Source organism: Cynocephalus volans, chromosome 7, assembly GCF_027409185.1.
Source record: "Cynocephalus volans isolate mCynVol1 chromosome 7, mCynVol1.pri, whole genome shotgun sequence".
NCBI lineage: Eukaryota > Metazoa > Chordata > Mammalia > Dermoptera > Cynocephalidae > Cynocephalus > Cynocephalus volans.
This window is the reverse complement of record NC_084466.1, coordinates 122,419,766-122,441,800: the sequence shown is the minus strand read 5'-3', so window position 1 is coordinate 122,441,800 and position 22,035 is coordinate 122,419,766. Positions and strand designations below refer to the sequence as shown.

The window sequence follows — 22,035 nt, the reverse complement described above, 5'->3', positions numbered from 1 at the left end:
TTCTCTCCTTTGGAAAGTTCAACAAATTATTGATCGTTGTTTCTTTCCTTCCTTCTTTCTTTCCTTCTTTCTTTCTTTCCTTCTTTCTTTCTTTCTTTCTTTCTTTCTTTCTTTCTTTCTTTCTTTCTTTCTTTCTTTCTTTCTTTCTTTCTTTCTTTCTTTCTCTTTCTCTCTCTCTCTTTCTTTCTCTCTCTCTCTCTCTCTTTCTCTTTCTTTCTTTCTTTCTTTATTTTTTAGCTTCCACTTATGAGTCAGGACCAGTGGCATTTATTTTTCTGTGCCTGGCTTATTTCACTTAACATAATTTTTTCTAAGTTCACTCACGTTGCTGTGAATGACAGAATTTCATTCATTTTTTTATGACAGAGTGGTATTCCATTGTGTATATATACCACATTTTCTTTATCCAGTCATCCCTCAATGGACTTTTAGGTTGGTTCCAACTCCTAGCCATTGTAAATAGAGCTGTGGTAAACATGGAAGTACAGGTATCCTTTCAACATGATGATTTCCGTTCTTTTGGGTATATACCCAGCAGTGTGTTTGCTGGGTCATATGGTGGTTCTATTTGTAGTTGTTTGAGGAAACTTCCAGACTGTTTTCCATAATGGCTGCACTAATTTACAGTCCCGCAGTGTAGGACAGTTCCCCTGTCTCCACATATTCTTCAGCATTTGTTATTCTGTCTTTTTGATAATAGCCAGTCTAACTGGGATGAGATGATACCTCAACATGGTTTTGGTTTGCATTTCCCTGATGCTTAGTGTTGTTGAGCATTTTTTCTTGTGTCTGTTGGCCATTTGCATATCTTCCTTTGATAAATGCCTATTTAGCTCCTTTGCCCATTTTTTAAGTGAGTTACTTTTTTTTTTTTACTATGTCATTTGAGTTCCTGGTATATTCTGGATATTAATCCCTTGTCAGATGCATAGTTTGTATCTGCATAGTTTTCTCCCATTCTGTAGGTCATCTTTTTGCTCTGTTAATTGTTTCTTTTCTTTTGCTTTGCAGAAGCTTTTTAGTTTGATATAATCCCATTTGTTTATTTTTTCTTTTGTTGCCTGTGCTTTTGGGGTCTTATTCATGATGTCTTTGCCCAGACTTACTTCCTGAAGTGTTTCCCGTATGTTTTCTTATAGTAGTTCTATAGTTTAGGAAATTGTGTTTAAGTCTTTAATCCATTTTGAGTTGATTTTGGTGTATGGCCAGAGCTACAGGTCTAGTTTCATTCTTCTATGTATGGATGTCCAGTTTTCCCAGCACCATTTATTGAATATGCAGACTTTTCCCCAGTGATGTTCTTGGTGCCTTTGTCAAAGATCAGTTGGTTATAAGTATATGGGTTGATTTCTGCGTTCTCTATTCTGTTCCATTGATCCAAGTGTCTGTTTTTATGCCAGTACCATGATAGTTACTATAGCTTTGTAATATAATTTGAAGTTGGGTAGTGGAAAGCCTCCAGCTTTATTATTATTATTATTATTATTATTATTATTATTATTATTATTATTATTATTATTATTATTTGCTCAGGATTGCTTCGGCTATTCAGAGTCTTCTGTCGTTCCATATGAATGTTAGGATTGTTTCTTCTATTCCTGTGAAGAATGTCATTGGTATTTTGATGAGGATTGTGTTGAATCTGTAGATCACATTGGGTAGTATGGACATTTTCACAATGTTAATTCTTCCAGTCCAAGAGCATAAAATGTCTTTCCATCTTTTTGTGTCCTCTTTAACTTCAGCAGTGATTTGTAGTTCTCATTGTAGAAATCTTTCACCTCCTTGGTTACATTGACTCTTAGGTATTTTATTTTTGGGGTGATATAAATGGGCTTGCTTTTTTTTATTTCTTTTTCTGCTAATTTGTTATTGGAGTACTAAAATGGTACTGATTTGGGGATATTGATTTTGTATCCTGCAACTTTACTGAAATTATTTATCAGCTCTAAGAGGTTTTGTTGCTGTTGTTGTTTGGCAGCTGGTCAGTATGGGGATCTGAACTCTTGACCTTGGTGTTATGATACATTGCTCTAACCAACTGAGCTAAGTGGCCAATTCTGAGAGGTTTTTGTTTGTTTTTCTGTTTGTGTGTAGAGTCTTTAGGATTTTCTCTATATAGGATCATGTCAGCTGCAAACAGGGGCAGTTTGAGTTCATCTTTTCCAATCTGGATGCCATTTATTTCTTTCTCTTGCCTGATTGCTCTGTCTAGTACTCTCAATATTATCTTAAATACAAGTGGTGAGGGAAGACACTCTTATATCTAAGAAGATCTATACAAGGCTGTTCACTGTAGCACCATTTATCATTTAGAAAACCTAGAAATAATCTAAATGTCTATCCATAGGATAATGCAAAAAGTTAAATGTAACATGGTCATATGATGGGATCCTAACAGCAATAAAGTGAATAAACTAGATGTACATATGCCAATATGGACAAAACTCAAAACTATAAGTTGAGTAAAAACAGAAAGATGCAAAATAATATTTAAAAGTGAATATTTTACCATATTTTTCCAGGTCCCAAATTGCAGCTGTGCACTGCTCCCTGCAGCCCAAGCACCCATTTTTCCTCTGCAGAGCTGTGTCAGTGCTGTCCCCTGCCCGCTAGGGTTAGAACTACAACTACATCTTACCCCCAGGTCTGAGCTGCTGGGATGTGCCTCAGAGCAATAGACTACAGCTTAGTAGGAGAACTGCATCCACTCAGGCCTTGGAAAGTGAACCTGCACCTCAAGTCCCAGTAGTTTTGCAAGATCATGAGCCCAGGGACCTGGCTGCACAGCTACTCCAAGCACCAGTGCCCTGGATCCCTTCAATTAAGACTCCCCACTGTGGGAAAGACAAGAACAGGAGGATTCCTAAACCTTTTTCCCTAATAACCTACACAGCCATCATTATCATTCCCACCATCCCCTGCAGCCTAGACCACTCATGCACCCGCAGTCATTGCTGACAATCATGACTGAAAAAGCTGCATGGAGACTTCACCACTGTGCCCCCATGAAACTAGAGCCACCACACCCTGCCCATCCAGCACCCTTAGGCCCATCTGCAGGTGAATGAATTCGCCCCCTGCCAAAGCCACTCTGTAAAATTTGGAAGAGGTGACTGCAACACCATATGTGCAGACATCAATGCAGGAACTCAAGAAACATGAAGAAACGAAGAAACATAACACCATCAAAGGAGCACAATAACTATCCAGTAACTGACAGCAAAGAAATGGAAATTTATGAATTGCTTGAAAAGGAATTCAAAATAATGACCTTAAGGAAACTCAGCAAGATACCAGAGAATATGAATAGACAGTTCACTGAGATCAGGAAAATAATTCATGATCTGGATAAGAAATTCAACAAAGGGATAGATATCATAGAAAAGAACCAAACAGAAATCTTAGACATGAAGAATTTAATCAATGAAATAAAAAATACAGTAGAGAGCTTCAACAGCAGCCTAGATCAAGCAGAAGAAAGCATCTGTGAACTTGAGAGCAGGTCTTTTGAAATGACTCAGTCAAATGAAAAGAAAAGAGAAAAAAGAAAAATGAAGATGGGGAACACCATTTAGCATACAAATATTCAAATATGGGAGTTCAGAAGGAGAAGAGACAAAGGGACAAAAAGCTTATTTAATGAAATAATTGTTGAAAATTTGCCATGTCTTGGGAGAGATATGGTCATCCAGATTTACAAAGCTCAAAAGTCCTCAAATAGATCCAACCAAAAAAGGTCCTCTCCAAAGCACATTATAATCAAACTGTCAAAAGTTAAAGACAAAGAGAGAATTTTAAAAGTAAGTAGCAAAAGAAAAATGTCATTATATATAAAGGAATCTCCACTAGACTATCAGTAGGTTTGTCAACAGAAACCTTGTAGAGCAGGAGAGGATGGGAAGGATGGGATGATATACTCAAAGTGCTGAAAGAAAAAAAAAATTGCCAGCTAAGACTATTATACCCAACAAAGCTGTCCTTTAGAAATGAAGAAGAAATGAAGTTTTTCCCAGACAAACAAAAGCTGAGGAAATTCATCACTATTAGGCCTGCTGTACAAGAAATGCTTAAGGGAGTTCTTCAAGTGGAAACAAAACAATGATAATTACTATTGTAAATACATATGAAAGTAAAACTGACTGGTAGAGATAATTACACAGTCAAATCCAGAAAACCCCAATACTGTAACAGTTGTATGTAAATTATACATATATCTAGCATATTTAAATTTAAAATGGTCAAAAATAACTAAAGCTACAATAAATTCTTAAGGAGTATACTATATAAAAAGATGTAAATTGTGACTCTGAAAACATCAATGGGGTGTAAAAGTCTAGAGTTTTTTCATGTGACAGAAGTTAAGTTGTTATTAGCTTAGAATTATTGATTATAAGATGTTTTATGTAAGTTTCATGGTAACCACAAAACAAAAACTACAGCAGATAGATGATAAAGAGAAAGGAATCAAAGTTTAGCACTATATTGGGTCAGCTCGTGGCTCACTTGGGAGAGTGTGGTGATGATAACACCAAGGCCACAGGTTCAGATCCCTATATAGGGATGGCTGGTTAGCTCACTTGGGAGCATGGTGCTGACCACACCAAGTCAAGGGTTAAGATCCCCTTACCAGTCATCTTTAAAAAAAAAAGCTTAGCACTATGGGAAGTTATCAAATCACAAAGGTAGACAACAAGAGAAGAAAAAAGGAACAAAAGAACTACAAAACAACTGGAAAACAAATAAAAAAATGGAAGTGGTATGTCCTTACCTATCAATAATAACTCTGAATGTAAATGGATTAATTCTCCAATCAAAAGACATAGAGTCGGTGAATGGATTATAACAAAAAAACAACATCCAGCTATATGCTGCCTATGATACATCCCCTTAAGTTTTAAGGGCACACAGGCTGAAAGTGAAGGGATGGAAGAAGATATTCCATGCAAATGGCAACCAAAAAGGAGAAGGGGTGGTTGTACTTATATCTGATAAATGAATATCAAGTGAAAAACTGTTACAAGAGACAAAGAAGGGCATAACTTAATAAAGGAGTAAATTCATCAATAGGACATAACAATTATGAATATATATGCACCTAACATTGGAGCACCTAAAAACATAAAGCAAATATTAATAAACATGAAGGGAGAAATAGACAGGAATACAATAATGGTAGGGGACTTCAGTACCCCTTGTTCAACCATGTATAGATCAACCAGACAGACAATTAATAAGGAACTATGGAACTTGACTTGCACTTTTGACCAAATGGACATAACAGGCATATACAAAACTTTCCATAAATGGCCACAGAATACACATTTTGCTCTAGTGCACATGGAATATTCTCCAGGCTAGACCATATTTTAGGTCACAAAATTAGTCTTCACAAGTTTAGGAAGGTTGAAATAATATTTAGTGTTGTTTTAGACCACAGTGGTATGAAACTAGAAATTAATAACAGGAGGAATCTTGGAAAATTCACAAATATGTAGAAATTAAGTGACATGCTCCTGAACAACCAGTGGATCAAAGAAGAAATCAAAAGGGAAATTTTAACAATCTTGAGATATATACAACAATGAAAACAGAACATACCAAAACCTATGGGATGCAGCAAAAGCAGTTCTATAAGGGGAATTTATAGTAACAAATGCCTACATTAAGAAAGAGGAAAAATGCCAAATAAATAGTTTAACATTATACCTCAAGGAACTAGAAAAAGAATAATAAGCTACACCTAAAATTAGCAGAAGGGAGGAAATAATAAAAAATTTAACACAAATAAAACAGAAAACAGAAAAACCATTGAAAGAATCAATAAAACTAAGAGTTGGTTTTGAAAAAACTAACAAAATTTACAAATTGTTAGCTAGTCTGAGAACTTAAATGAATGAAAAATGAAAATGAAGACTTTTGACAGACAGGACAATTTTATTACTGATAGTCCTCATATTGTCTAGACTTGTTTATCCTACATCTCTGTATATATGCGGATTTTTAAAAAAATCAAATACACACAGATAGAAAACAAAACAGTGGTTACCAGGAATGTAGAATGGGGGTGGGGAGGAAATGGAGAGATGTAGGTCAGAGGACCAAAGTAGCAGATGTGTAGTATGGACAGGTATAGAGATCTAAAGAGCAACGTGAGGACTGTAGGTAATAAAATTGTACTATATTTGGGATTCATTCTAAATGAATAGATTTTTAGCTGCTTTTGACACAAAAAACAAACAACAAAAATGTATAACTGTGGTATAATGAATATGTGAATTTCCTTCACTATAGTAACATTTTTACTGTCTATACAAATCCCATAACATCAAATTATATACCTTAAATATACATAATAAAATTTATTTTTATACATTTTTCCCGTATTTGTTTCAGACAAATTTTTAAGAAACTAAAGTGTAATTGAAGTTGTCTTTTACTCCTCTCCAATCCCATTCCCCTTCCTGCCTTCCCAGAAATAATTGTTGTTATGATGTTTGTATGTATACTTCCTGACGATGTTTTTATCATTTTGCTACACATGTGTATCCATACACAATAAATAATATCATTTAATAAGCTTATTTTTAATTAATTAATTAATATTATTTCCAATATTAATTTTATTATATAAAAATCCATAATTTATCCATTTCCATACTAATTGGTATTTAGATTTTTCCAAGTTTTCTATAATATCCATAAAGCTGCTATGACTATATTTGATGTGATCTTTATATATATGTGCATTAAGTATAAAATTATTACAAGTGGATTGAAAGAATCCACCCTAAACTTATAGCATGTTAGTTACCCCTGAGTGGGAGTAGGGTGGACAGGGAAATGGGATTTGAGAGGGGTAAAGAAAATGAAAAAATTATTATTTTTTCTTTAAAAAATTATGGAAAACAAGGGCCAGCCTGCGGCTCACTTGGGAGAGTGTGGTGCTGATAACACCAAGGCCACAGGTTCGGATTCCTGTATAGGAACGGCTGGTTAGCTCACTTGGGAGAGTGTGGTGCTGACAACACCAAGTCAAGGGTTAAGATCCCCTTACCGGTCATCTTTTAAAAAAAAAAAAAAAAAGGAAAACATGTGGCAAGATATGTTAATTCTGAGTGGTAGGAACACAATTTTTATTATGTTCATATTTGTTATTCTCTTTTTTTCAACATTTACTATGAAGTTTTTCAAAAATACAAAAAAGTTGAAAAAAATTATGCCGAAAACAATTATATACCTACCACCTAGATTCTATGATTAATATTTTACTATATTTGCTTTATCACGCAACTTTTATTCATTTCTCTCTATTCATATTATCTGTATTATTTTTATATATCCAAAGTAAGTTGCAAACATTGGTATACTTCATCCCTAAACACTTCAGCATGAATATTATTAACTTTGGTTTAATAACTGTTTAACGTGGGGGTTTTTTTGGTAGAATTTATATACAATAAAATACACAAATCTTAAATGTAACACAAACCCCTACCAAGATATAAAATATTGCCGTAATCCCAGAAAGTTCTTTCATATTTCTTCCTGGTCAATACAGCCCCCACTCATCCTCCAGAGGCAGTCTTGCTCTGATTTTTTTTCCCCACCATGGTTTAGTTTTGTTTGTTCTAGAACTTCATATACGTGTAATCATGCCTTATGGGCTCTTCTGTGTCTAGCTTCATTTGGTCAACATTATGGTTATGAGTATAATCCACTTTTTGCATGTCGCAATAGTTCATTCCTTCTTATTGTTGAGTAACAAACAGATTGTATCACAATTTGCTTATCCATTCACTTGTTGATAAATAATTGGGTTGTTTCCAGTTTGGGGCTATCCACATTCTTGTGTCTTTTTGTGGTCATATGTTTTTATTTACTATGGGTAAATACTTAGGTGTAGAATGGCCAGATCATAGAGTAGTTGGGTATTTAACCTTATAAGAAAATGTCAGGCTGACCGGTTAGCTCAGTTAGTTAGTGCACAGTGCTGATGACACCAGGCTGCTGATAACATAGGGTTTGATCCTTGTACTGGCTAGCCACAAAAAATAAATAAATAAAATAAAATGTCAAACAGTTTTCCAAAGTGATCATACCATTTTATACTCCTATCAGCAATGTACGGGAGTTCCATCAATCAACTTTTTGCCTTGAGCACTGTACTGGGTGCAAAAGAGCTCTAAAAAAATGATCCTTCTCTAAAAATCTTATGATATAATTTGGGAGATTATAATCTTCAAAGAAAATTTGAATATTAAACTATGCAAAGCTAAGTTTATATGCAGGAAGAATTCTGTAATCTTAAGACCCCAACAGGCAGGAACCTCCCCTCCCTATCTACCATAGAAGTCTGTTGGGTCAGATGCTGCAGCTCACCTCAACTGAGGGGTAGAAAGGAAGGAGGTGCTGCAAAGACTCTGTTTCTTATGGTAAGATTTTTCCTCCATGAAGTTCACAGGGCAGGACCAAACACACAATCACTGAAATTATCAAGAAATTTTACCCCATTATAAACCATTAGGTAGTATATGGTAGGAGTTCATACAAGACTGTTGGACCACTGATGCAAACAAGTTTATTTTTTAAAATGTCAGTATTAAGATATATATTTCATATTTTCTTACACATCTCACATCATGATATTCTTCAAAGTAACTTCCCTTGGACTATATCAAAGTTAAACACTTGTGCATCACAGGACACTATCAATGGTAAAAAGGCAATCCACAGAATGAGAGAAAATATTTACGAATTATATATCTAATAAGAGGTAAATATCCAGGATATTTAAGGAACTCCTATCACTCAATGGCAGAAGCAAAAACAATCTGATTAAAAGTAGGCAAAGGATTTGAGTAGAAATTTCTCCAAGGAGGGCCAGCCATGGCTCACTCGGGAGAGTGTGGTGCTGATAACACCAAGGCCACAGGTTCGGAACCCTACATAGGGATGACTGGTTAGCTCACTGGGTGAGTGTGGGGTTGACAACACCAAGTCAAGGGTTAAGATCCCCTTACTGGTCATCTTTTGAAAAAAAAAAAAAAAGAAATTTCTCCAAAGAAGATATACAAATAGCCAATATGCACATGGAAAGATACTCAACATCACTAATAATTATAGAAATGCAAGTCAAAACCACAATGAGATACCACTTTATGCTCATAGGATGGTGATAAGGATTGAATTGTGCCCCCAAGTTTTATGTATTAGAAGCTTGATCCCCACTGCAACTGTTGGGAGGGTGGGAAATCCTATTATGGTAATTGAAAGGTGGGGCCTTAGGACCAGCCCATGGCTCACTTGGGAGAGTGTGGTGCTGATAATGCCAAGGCCATGGGTTCGGATCCCCATATATGGATGGCCAGTTAGCTCACTTCAGAGAGCGTGGTGCTGACAAAACCAAGTCAAGGGTTAAGATCTCCTTACTAGTTATCTTTAAAAAAAAAGAAAGGAAGGAAGGAAGGAAGGAAAAGAAAGAAAGAAAGAAAGAAAGAAAGAAAGAAAGAAAGAAAGAAAGAAAGAAAGAAAGAAAGAAAGAAAGAAAGAAAGAAAGAAAGAAAGAAAGAAAGAAAGAAAGAAAGAAAGAGGGGTCTTGAAGAGGTGATTGGATTAATGAGGACTATGCCTAGTGAATGGATCAATCCATTCACTGAGTAATAAGTTTATAGATTAATGATGGTCCTAGGTGTGGTTCTCATGACTTTAAAGGAACCAACTGAGAAGATTAGCTCTCTCTCTCTGCTCTGCCATTCTGCCATGTGAGACCCCTGTGTCATTGTCACCACCAAGACATTCACCATATATGTTCCCTGGACTTTGGACTTCCCTGGCTCCAAAACTGTAAGTAATAAATTTCATTTTCTTTTAAATTACCCAGTTCCAGGTTTTTGTCATAAGCAACAGAAATGTACTAATACAGAAAATTGGTACCAGGAGTAAGGTGTTGCTTTCAATGAATAACTTGGCTTTAGAACTGGCAATTGGGCAAAGGTTGGAGGAGTTTGGAAGACTTCGAAGAAGTCAAAAAGGTGAGGGAAAGTTTGGAACTTCTTAGAGACTGGTTAAATGGTGGTGAGCAGAATACTGTTAGAAATATGGACAGTAATGGCCATAATGAGGAGATCTCAGATGTAAATGAGAAGGGACTTATTGGAAACTGGGGTAAAGGTTACTCCTTCTATGAACTTGCAAGGAACCTGGCTGCATTCTGTTCATGCCCAAAAGCTTTATGGAATGTGGAATTTCAAGGTGCTGACACAGGGCATTTGGTGGAAGAAATTCCTAAGAAGCAAAGCATTATGGAAGCTGCACAGCTATTTGCAACAGCCTATGCTGAATTATGGAAGAAAATGCATGAGGTAAAACTAGAATTTATAATTCAAAAGAAAACAGAGGGCAGAAAATTGGAAGAATTTCAGACTGGCCATGAAAGCAAGAGTGTAGCCCAGTGACCCTTTGTTAAAGAGATTAGTACAGAAGGAAAGGATTATCAAGATAAGGGGGGATAGCTGGGTCATATGGTAGATCTATCTGCAATTGTTTGAGGAACCTCCATACCATTTTCCATAGAGGCTGCACCATTTTGCAATCCCACCAACAATGTATGAGAGTTCCTTTTTCTCCGCAACCTCGCCAGCATTTATCGTTCAGAGTCTTTTGGATTTTAGCCATCCTAACTGGGGTGAGATGGTATCTCAGTGTAGTTTTGATTTGCATCTCCCGGATGCTGAGTGATGTTGAGCATTTTTTTCATATGTCTGTTGGCCATTTGTATATCTTCCTTAGAAAAATGCCTACTTAGCTCTTTTGCCCACTTTTTAATTGGGTTGCTTGTTTTTTTCTTGTAAAGTTGTTTGAGTTCCTTGTATATTCTGGATATTAATCCTTTGTCAGATGTATATTTTGCAAATATTTTCTTCCACTCTGTTGGTTGTCTTTTAACTTTGTTGATTGTTTCTTTTGCTGTGCAGAGCTCTTTAGTTTGATATAATCCCATTTGTTTATTTTTCCTTTGGTTGCCCGTGCTTTTGGGGTTGTATTCATGAAGTCTGTGTCCAGTCCTACTTCCTGAAGTGTTTCTCCTATGTTTTCTTTAAGAAGTTTTATTGTTTCAGGGTGTATATTTATGACCCAGCTATCCCACTGCTGGGAATATACCCAGAGGAATGGAAATCATCAAGTCGAAGGTATACTTGTTCCCCAATGTTCATCGCAGCACTCTTTACAATAGCCAAGAGTTGGAACCAGCCCAAATGTCCATCATGGGATGAGTGGATACGGAAAATGTGGTATATCTACACAATGGAATATTACTCAGCTATAGAAACAAATGAAATACTGCCATTTGCAACAACATGGATGGACCTTGAGAGAATTATATTAAGTGAAACAAGTCAGGCACAGAAAGAGAAATACCACATGTTCTCACTTATTGGTGGGAGCTAAAAATAAATAAATAAATTCACACACACACACACACACACACACACACACACACACACACAAAAACGGGGGGGGGGGGAAGAAGACATAACAACTACAATTCCTTGAAGTTGATACGACAAGCAAACAGAAAGGACATTGTTGGGTGGGAGGGGGGAGAGGGAGGAGGGAGGGTGGTTTCGGTAATGGGCCACAATAATCAACCACATTGTAGATCGACAAAATAAAATTTAAAAAAAAATAAATTAAATTAAAAAAAATTAATTAAAAAAAATTTTTTTAAAAAGGAAATAGTTTAGATCATTTGCAAAGAGTTTTGAGAAAATTATCTTGCTTTGTTATGTATAGATGTATTCTTATTTTTTAAAACTAAAAAGTTATACATTTAATATGCTTTTGTTAAAAATACAGAAAAGAAAAAAAAAGATAAGGGGGGAAAAGATCTCAAAGCATTTCAAAGGGCGCCTCTTCAATTACAGGCCTAGAGGCCTAGGGAAACACAATGGTCTTGGAGAAGAGGCCTGAGGTACCCTCCACGGGCTCACTGCTGAGGGCCACTTCAGGAAGCTGCTACCAGCACCAACACCCCAGCTCCTTTGGCTACTCCAGCTTCAGCTGAATTGGCCCCAGGCGTGGCTGGACCCACAGCTTTGGAAAATACAAGCCAGAAGCCTTGGCAGCATCCACGTGGTGTTAAGTCTGCAGGCTCACAGAATGCCAGAGCTGTGGAGGCTTGGGAGCCTCCACCCTGATTTCAAAGATTGTATGGAAAAGCCTGGGAACCCAGGAAGAGATCTGTTATAGGGGCGGAGTCACCGCAGACAGCCTTCACTAGAGCAATGCCGAGTGGAAATGTGGGTCCAGAGTTGCAGCAGAAAACCCCCATCAACGCCATGTCTAGTAGAACCATGAGAGTGGGACCACCATGGACACCCCAGACATGTAGAGCTACCAGCATGCAATGCCAATCACAAAAGGACAAATACTGTATGATCACACTTACATGAGGTACCTAGAGTAGTTAAATTCAGAGACAGAAAGTAAAATGATGGTCATCAGGGATGGGGAAGAGATGAACGGGGAGTTATTGTTTTATGGGTACAGAGTTTCAGTTTTGGGAAATAAAAGTTCTGGAGATGGATAGTGATGATGGTTGCACAACAGTATAAATATACTTAATGCCACTGAACTGTACACCTGAAAATGGTTAAAATGGTAAGTTTTATGTTACGCATACTTTTCCGTGATTTTTAAAAAGTAACTTCCCGGGCCGAGCCCGTGGCGCACTTGGGAGAGTGCAGCGCTGGGAGCGCAGCAACGCTCCCACCGCGGGTTCGGAGGGTTCGGATCTTATATAGGAATGGCCTGTGCACTCACTGGCTGAGTGCCGGTCACGAAAAAGACAAAAAAAAAAAAAGTAACTTCCCATTTCTTACATGGCATAGCACATCTGTGTGCCCTTACTTTTTACTCTGGGAACAATTTTTTTTGACAGCAAAGAACAGTTTCTGGAATATCTCTGGAATAAGTATGACTGTTCAGATAATAAACATTTTCATTTAATTAGTGCATAATGCCACAGGATGTCACTCTTTAGCTGAAAAACTGTTCCCATTCGGTTCAGTAGTAATGCCCAAGCAAAGACTACTTATCAGAGATTCACACATTCAAATACAGTTTTTTGGGAAAGAAGGTTTCCATCTGTGAAGTGTATTACTTATCTACTCCTATTCATGAAATTTATTGTAATATTTCTTAACTTTACAGGTACAAATTGGTTTTCCTTGCTGTGATTAATTGGTGTGAATAAGACATAACTAATTTTGAATGTAGTAGTAAAATACAAAGTCAAAATGTAAAGATCACTGATCATTGAAAGTTAGATGGCTTGTGGTTTTATCACAAATGATGTGTGACCTTGGGAAAGTCATTTAATTTCTTTGACTTTACCAGTTCATCAGAGTGGTAAAAACTTCCTACCTTAGGTCAATATACATTACTCTATATTTAATATATACTACCATATATTTAAATAAACTGTTCTAATACTAAAGTGTTTTGGTTTTTATAGCAGTAAGCAAATTATAAGTGTTCAAAAACAATACCAATAGGAGTTCAATAATAGAGAATACTATCTGCAAGAAGACAGGAAATATAATGAGACTTCTTGACATTTTAGGGAGGTATTTTAGGAAAATATTTACGCATGTAAAACAATTATCATCAGAGTTATAAACTCTTGAAATGAAAAAAAATCACATTTCTTACTGAGAACATTTTTAAAAAGATGATGTAATATCCTAAAGTTTAAAAAAATAGCTTTGCTTAAATATAAAATTTTGTAGATTCAAGAACACATTGATTCTTGAACATTATACCATTTGTCAGCACCACGCTCTCCCAAGTGAGCCAACTGGCCATCCCTATATAGGGATCTGAACCCGTGGCCTTGGTGTTATCAGCACCACACTCTCCCAAGTGAGCCACGGGCTGGCCCTTACCATTTGAATTGGTAACATTGCCTTTCAAGTATAATGCAAATAATTTTTTAAACTTCTAATTTTTGAAAAACATTTATAACTGACTTATAATACTTAAAAATAATGAAAAGCCCAAATGCTCACCTTTGGGTGAACTGCTGGACACCACAGTATGTTAATAAACAATATTACATTTTTTTTAGTAGTAACAATTATTAAGAATAAGTTATTAAGACAAGAAAGACTTCTGGAAATGGGTGAAAATATAAGACTCAGAATGATATAAAAAATAGAAAGGATGTAAGTAGTGTAATTGTGTAAGTAGTGCCTGGTTTAGAATATTGTTTTGTTTCATTTTACTTAATTCTTAAAACTTACATCTTTCTGTTTAACTTTTATTTTTCAGATGATTGAGTATATAAAAGGCAAGAAAAGAAAGTTTTGTTTAAATTTGCATGATTATTTTAAACATTGGAAGCAAAATACAAGATTTCATGTCACAGGGCCGCTTCTATTATACATCTTGGGTGAGTGTGTGTGGCGTGGTGATGGGAAATCTCCCAGCGTGAGAGAAGTCTGGGAGGGGCATAGTGGGGGAGGCCCCTTCTGTCCCATTGATAACGTGTTCATTCACAGGGAGCTAGCTAAAACAGACTAATCCGTCTTGCAGTCACTCCCTCTACCCTAATAAGGCCTTCAGGCACCTCTCCCAGAACTCGGTAAGTTCGAAGAGCAATAAAAATGCGTTTCCGAAGAATAATTTTAAATGATTTTGTAGATGGTTTATTGGAGGGTGGGGAAGGGAAGCGGGGAAAGAGTGAAGGGGGTGTAGAGCTGGTAATTACCAGGCATCGCTTATCTATTGTATTTGCATGGAGAAGAAAATCTCAATGCACAAATGGTTTCAAGACGATTGATTATTCAGACAGTAAGCGGTTTCCCCCAGGAAAGCTCTTCAGAGGGCCCTTCGCAGGCTGCTGCGAAATCAGCTTGCAGCAAGTCCGGGGAGGAGGAGTTCGTAGGTGTATGTGCCTGGGCGATGAGCTGCACCCAGCTCAGCTAGTAGCCGTCTCTGTCTCTGTCCGCAGCTCCAGGGGATGCTCCTCGCCCGGCCCTGCCTCCACTGAAGCGCCCAGGGGTCCCAGAAGTGCGGAGTGTGGACACCACGGGCCATGAGTCCTCCGAGGCCAAGAGCGTCGCTATTGCTGCTATGGCTACTGGGTGGCTGCCTCTTCGGGGCCGCCCGGAGGGTCAAGGGGGCGGCTGGCAGCGCGGCGGAGCCGGCTCGCGGCCCCCCTGGCGGCTCCTCGGGTCGCTTCGTCAGCCCCGGGCAGCATGCGTGCAGCTGGCAGCTCCTGCTGCCCGTCCCGGGGGCCGCAGCGGGCAGCGAGCTGGCGCTGCGTTGCCTGGGCCCGGACGGGGCGCGCCATCAGTGCGCCTACCGCGGGGAGCCGGAACGCTGCTCCGCCTACGCCGCTCGCCGCTCACGCTACTGGAAACAGGTGCTGGGCCGGCTGCGCAAGAAGCGGCGGCCCTGCCACGACCCCGCGCCCCTCCAGGCCCGCCTGTGTGCGGGCCAGAAGGGCCACGGCGCCGAGCTGCGCCTCGTGCACCGCGCGTCCCCGCCCGCCGGCGCCACCGTCGCTGGCTTCCCCGGGGAGCCTGCGTCTGGCCCAGCCGCCCGGGCCCCGCCTCCCGCGAGCGCGCTGCCTAGAGAAGAGCCCTCCGAGAGGAAGGCCAAAGGGGGTAAGGGCAAGGCGGCCACGGACCCCGAAGAGGAGCGGCCCATGGGGACCGGGCCCGGGCCCGACCCCGACCCCGACGGGCTGGACGAGAACGCGGAGCTCACGGAGACCTACTGCGCGGAGGAGTGGCACTCCCTCTGCAATTTCTTTGTCAATTTCTGGAACGGCTGAGGCTGCCGTCCAGGGGAGGGAAGAGGGAAATATGGGGGGAGGGGGCTAAGCCCAGCGGGGGAGGGGTAGCCGAGGGCTTCTTAGACCGAGGGACACCGGGACAGGGAGACGGGAGGAGCCCAGGTTGTAGAATGGGGCGGGGTGGGATGGAGGCTTGAGAGGAGAGTGTAAGTGGTGTGGGACAGCAGAGAAGTTAACATTTCTGAAGAGTTTCAACCCTGATCAAGAGCAGAAGTAGTGGAAACAAGTAGGTGTACCTTACATGTGCGAAAACTGTAGACTGCGGGGATAGATGGGTAGAGAGAGAGGCTGAGAATAAGGGGGAACTAGACTAAAGTCATGTGAATCTCCTGTGGGAAGAAAGATACAGTGTTTAACACATTTATGTTAAAATGTAATCATGAACAATCGAGAACCTGAGCCAGGTTGAATTGTTTAATGTCTTCTCCCCTAATCAGCTGACAAGATTACGGGCTCCCCCCCCCCCCCGTTTCTGAATTAGTATGAACTTGGGTGCCGCTTGGTGTCCTAGATGACCTCCGTGGGGACAGAAACCTCATAGGTCAAAACTGGCTCCAAGGAAAGATTTTCTGGATGGTTGCCTTTCAATTCTTGTCGAAGAGCTACTTTTTAATTGAGTAATGCCTAATGCTCTGAAACATTCCCATTAACTTTAATTCAGAAGTGAATTGTAGAAATTGTGTGCTCCGGAAGATATTTTAAAACAAACAATTCTCTTTATCTTCAATCGTATTTTTAAAAATAGCTAAAATGTAATTATGTATCTCAGAGTCTGTTTTGTCTATTACGGAAGTTGTATCTGTCATTTCAAGTAATTGTTAGTGTATTTCACTTTTAATGTGATGTAGTGACAAACTTTGCACATGTTAGGTGCTCAATAAAAACTGTACAGCTAAATTTAAAGAACTGGCAAGGCAATGGAAATTCTGCCTGCATTTGATCTACTTCCAAGTATACCTTGAATTAAGTTCTTAGACACATCTTGTATTGTTGGAAAAGACAGGAATTTAGAAGTCTGCATAAGGCAAGAGTCACAAACCGGCAGCCAGCAGCCATGGAGTTCTATCATTGTTAGGTTTAGCCTATAAGAGAGCTCCCTTTCTTTTTTTCCTCTCTCCCTCCCTTCCTTTATCCCCCCTCTTTCTTCCTCCCTCCCTCCTTCCCTTCTTTCCTTCCCTCTTACTTCCTTCCAATTTGGATTAGTTGTCAGCACTGAAAATTTAGATAATCTCAAGGGCTGGCTGCTTAGCTCAGTTGGTTAGAACACTGCCTTGTAACACCAAGGTCAAGTGTTCAGATCCCTGTACTGATCAGCCACCCTAAATTTTATATAAAAATCCAGATATCTGGTTCTCTTGAAAAAGCAGAAGATCTGGCAACACTGTATCCACCTTTTCACATGACGATTGGCTGCTTCCCTTTAGGTATGTTTTCTAGAGTTCTCCACTGCTCCTATACCTCTTACCAAACAACTGTATTAATTTATGTTACTGATCTGAGCCTCTAGGCATTTAAGCCACCCCCAGGTATAAAGCTTTTACCTTTTTGCTGACCTTCTGTTCTTCTTGCCCCCTCCCCTTTTAAAATAGTGGTAAATGCAATAATCCTACAAATATTGATCATCTCCTGACCTTTTTCTAATTTGACCTGCCTCCAGGAAATATAAAATATTTTATTTTATTTATTTTTTGTCCTTTTCGTGACCGGCACTCAGCCAGTGAGTGCACTGGCCATTCCTATATAGGATCCGAACCTGCGGCGGGAGCGTCGCCACGCTCCCAGAGCCGCACTCTCCCAAGTGCGCCACGGGCTCTGCCCATAAAATATTTTATACCTACTCCATACATCCTTGTATTCACACAATTGTCAAAACATTCAGATTGAACATAGTTTCAGGCCAGGTTTATGAGGTCACATTCTGAGTTAACATTGACCTTTAGATAAAATTCATCTTGGCCAAGGAAAAGAAGCTCAGGATAGACCACTAGAGACCACTCCCTAAAGATATGAATCAATGTATACTTTCTCCAAAAAGGCTGGCAAAATTCGGGTGTCATCAGAAAAAGTTATTAAAAATAAAACTGCACTGTCTAGAATCATGGCTAGAGTCATGGTTTTACCTCTCTGTAGGACATGTCTGCCGATTCCTTCCTGTGTGCCCTTTGGCATTCTTATCTCTATGAAAGGGGGAAAGACCAAACTCCGTAGGCCCGAGCATGCAGTGTAGATGGTTACTGCCTCTGCTCCCTTTTCTCTTTAAGAAGACTTGAATCAGGACTCTGTCTCAGGAAAAGTAGAGTGGCTAACAAGAGCCATCTGCTTGCAGTAGAAGGGAAATGCACAGATCCTACCATCAGCTTTTTTAGTGAGCTTGACTAAGACCCATTGTAAGTCTGTACACTGAGGGGAGTTGGATTGGGTTAAATTTGAAGTCCCTAAGACACACAGTTAACTCAGAAATCCTATGCATAGTTTTGCATAGAGATAATTACACGTGAATATCAACAAGTATTATGTGTAGAGGACTACAGGCTATATATAATCCAAGAAAGATCATGGACTTAGAAAAGATTCAGAGAAAGGCAATCACAATGGCTGGGGAAATAGAGAAAACTTGTATCTGGAGCATCTAGAATAATTTGGATGGATAGTCTAGAAGGACAAGCCCACAATTCAGAGAGGATAGGATGAAAATCTCTAAAATACAAGGAGAATGGACGTGGGGAACACGGGTATTTTTCCCACAGGTGCCATTGGGAGTGAAGAGAAAGTTGCTGGGCACACCTGGAATTACTGTCAGGGCTGGGATCAGCAGGGGCATCAGAACTGGTCTACGGGAGGCAGATAATTTATATAAAACACTGGACCATCTTATTCTGGTTCTATTTTCCAAGTTATTTAGCACAGGGCTGACAGAAAAAAGTTGTATTGCACCTTTGCACTCAATACCCAGTTTGCCTTCCTGAACTCATCTCGACTAGGCAAAATCTTTTACATCTCCAAAGTCCTCCAGCCTCTTTTCCAGGTTGCCCTACATACCACCAGCATATTAATTCTTCTAAAACAATACGTTATCAAATGACAGCTTATGATTTCAAATAAAGAAAAGATCAGTAACAGTGCCTTGGGAAACTATATTGGAGTCTGAGGCAAAAGGAAAGTCAGTAATAAAGATCCTGTCTTTATTTGAAAATTCAATATTTTGTTCATCATGGTTGTTTTGCATTAATTTTGATTTTTAAAAAATATTGCATTAAAATATTATTTATCTTGATTGCTGAGTTTTTTGGCCTTCCCTTATATTTTGCACCCAAGGCAAGAGCCTCACTCACCTCAGTTGCCTCTTTCTAGTCCTGGCCCAAGGAGGTGACTCCTGTGATGTGGGCAAGGTATTTGAGTCAGACAGTTGGTTTCAATACTAGTTCTTCCTGTCACTTACCCTGAGTTTCTTTGAGAAAGTTGCTTAATCTCCCCATAGGTTACTCTCTTCTCTTATTAAGAATAATGGCAGACTTACAGGATTATCATGAATAATAAATTATGCAATATATTGGATATTGCCCAGTACTACACAATACTTGGTACGTAATAGGTACCCAATAAATATTACCTCTCCTTCCCTTAGGGAATGGTAAACTTAAAAATCCATTTAATTAATAGATGAATAATTTTTGATGCTATGCCAAATGCCCTGGACTCTTTAGTACTGAGGAGGGGAGACAGGGGTACCCTGACGTAGTACCAGCCTTCAACAAGCTTGATTTAGGAAACCATTTACCATGAAACCATTAGAAAACATCAACGATAACAAAACTAGAAATTAGGTTTCTAAGAGTAAGAGATTAGGAAGATGAAAGATGAGTGTAGGTCTGGTTATCTGGGAAGGCTATTTAGGGAATGTTAACTTAAGGTAAACTTTGAAGTAACTCAAGAAACAGGTGTGGAGAAGAAAATAAATGATGTAAACCTAAAATCACTGAGCAAAGTCCAGGCTCTGCCTCTAACTCTAGTTCTGGGTAAATTATAAAAAACTTTGTGCCTCAAAATGGCATTAAAATATATATATAGCTAGCTGTCTGTCTATCTATCTATCTATCTATCTATCTATCTATCTATCTATCTATCTATCTATCTATCTATCTATCTATCTATCATCTATCTATCTACTGTGTTGCTAAAGGCTCCAGGAAACAAGCACTCTCAGATATCACAGATGGGAGTGTAAATTAGTTTAAACTCAATGGAAGACAAGTCGGTAATTTATTTTAGTAAATTTAAAATATACATACCTTTTAACCTAGGAGTTATACTGGAAGGAGTTTATCCTAAAGATATATTATTACAAGTGCAGATAGAAACACATTCAAAGTTATTAATAGCAACATTGTTCATATTGACAAAAGGTTAGAAACAATGTCAGTCACGGTTAGCTCACTCAGTAGAGAGCATGGTGCTGGTAACACCAAGGCCAAGGGTTCAGATCTCCTTACTGGCCAGCCGCAAAGAAAAAAAGAAAAAAAAAAAAAAAAAAAAGGAACAACTTCAATCAACGGGAAACTGGCTAAATAAATTACAGTTAATTTATATTAGACTGAACCACATGAAACTGCTAATATTTGACCATTTTGACCTACAAAAATAGTAAATTATATGGTCCAACCTAATACAATACAGCAGTAGGTAGCCATTTGAAAAAATGGAACCTCTATACATACTGATGTGCAACACTGTCAAAGGTATATGGTTAACTAAAACAAGAAAGGTGCTAAGCAGTTTGTAAAAGGCAGTATATATATTCAGAAAAAGAAAGAGAGAAAGAGATTGAGAGTCAGCTAATAATTATTAGTGGAAACTTTCTGCAAGCCTGCAAGGATCCCAAGTGGCAACCACTTTACCTGGGAGCTTGAAGTTAAATCCTCAATGGTCATTCCCTTCTTAACAAGGTGAGATAGTCTTATTGAATATTTTGGCCCTCCATTTGGAACTTACCATTACATACTACATTAAAACTAGTTCTTGGTCATTGCAGTCTAAACACCTGTGGTCTCAAACACAAAATCTATCCAAAAGAAATTGAAGTTAAATCCAAATTCTTCAAAGAGTAAATATTTACCTTATTTTATTGATTTCTTAACTCTACAAGTTATATACTGTGGCAGACTATACATATATATATAGACTATACATATACAGACTATACATATATAGACTATGCATATATATGCATATATAGATGTATAGTCTATATATATATGTATAGTCTATATATGTATAGACTATATGCATATATGCATATATAGACTATACATATATATATATATATAGGCTATATAAAAATAAATATAAGTCCTTATATTATCCCCACCCCCTGGTATCCACACCCCTGTGCAATCCCTTCCCTTTGAGCATAGGCAGACCCTGTGACTTTCTTCTAATCAATAGGACATAGCAAAGGTGATAGAATGTCACTCCATAATGACATCACTGTAACTTCTTTCTTTCCAGCTGATTCTCTCTATTGATTCTCTCCCTTGCTGACTTTGATGAAGTAATCCACCATATGGAGAAGCTCACATGGCAAAGGACTGAAGGCAGATTCTAGCTGACAGCCCACAAGTACCTGAATCCTGCTGACAACTGGGTAAACTTGGAAGTAGATCTTTTCCCAGCTGAGCTTCAGATGAAACCCCAGGCCTGGTTGATACTTTGATTGCAGCCTTGGGAGAGAACCTGAAGCAGAGGATCCAGATAAGCTTTGCCTGATCCATAGAGTATAAGATAACAAATGTGTGCTATTTTAATCTGCTAAGTTTGTGGTAATAAGTTATGCAGCAACAGATAACTAATAAACATATATGAAAGTATCTTTGAAATTATTCAATTGTGCACATATGCAAGTATATCTGCAAAATAAATTCTTATACATGGAATTAGTGGATAAAAAGGATATATACTTATAACACCAAGGTCAAGGGTTTGACTCCCTGTACCCGCCAACTGCCAAAAAAGAAAAGAAAAGAAAAAAGGAAAACAAGGGTAGGTGCAATATATGCACTTAGGATTTTGAGAGAAATTGCTAAATTGCCCTCCATAATGCTGTACCAATTAAATCTCCCATGGACATTTTCATTAAACATTTTTAAAAAATCTAGACGTATAAAGAGTAAAAT

The 22,035-nt window shown here is 38.5% G+C and overlaps 1 protein-coding gene across 1 annotated transcript; it reads left to right on the top strand.

Moving 5' to 3' along the window:
* The first annotated feature begins 15,100 nt into the window (after positions 1-15,100).
* FGFBP3 (fibroblast growth factor binding protein 3) lies at positions 15,101-15,844 on the top strand. The gene has a single exon (XM_063101752.1). The coding sequence runs from the start codon at positions 15,101-15,103 to the stop codon at positions 15,842-15,844; it is 744 nt and encodes a 247-aa protein (XP_062957822.1).
* The last annotated feature ends 6,191 nt before the right edge of the window (positions 15,845-22,035 follow it).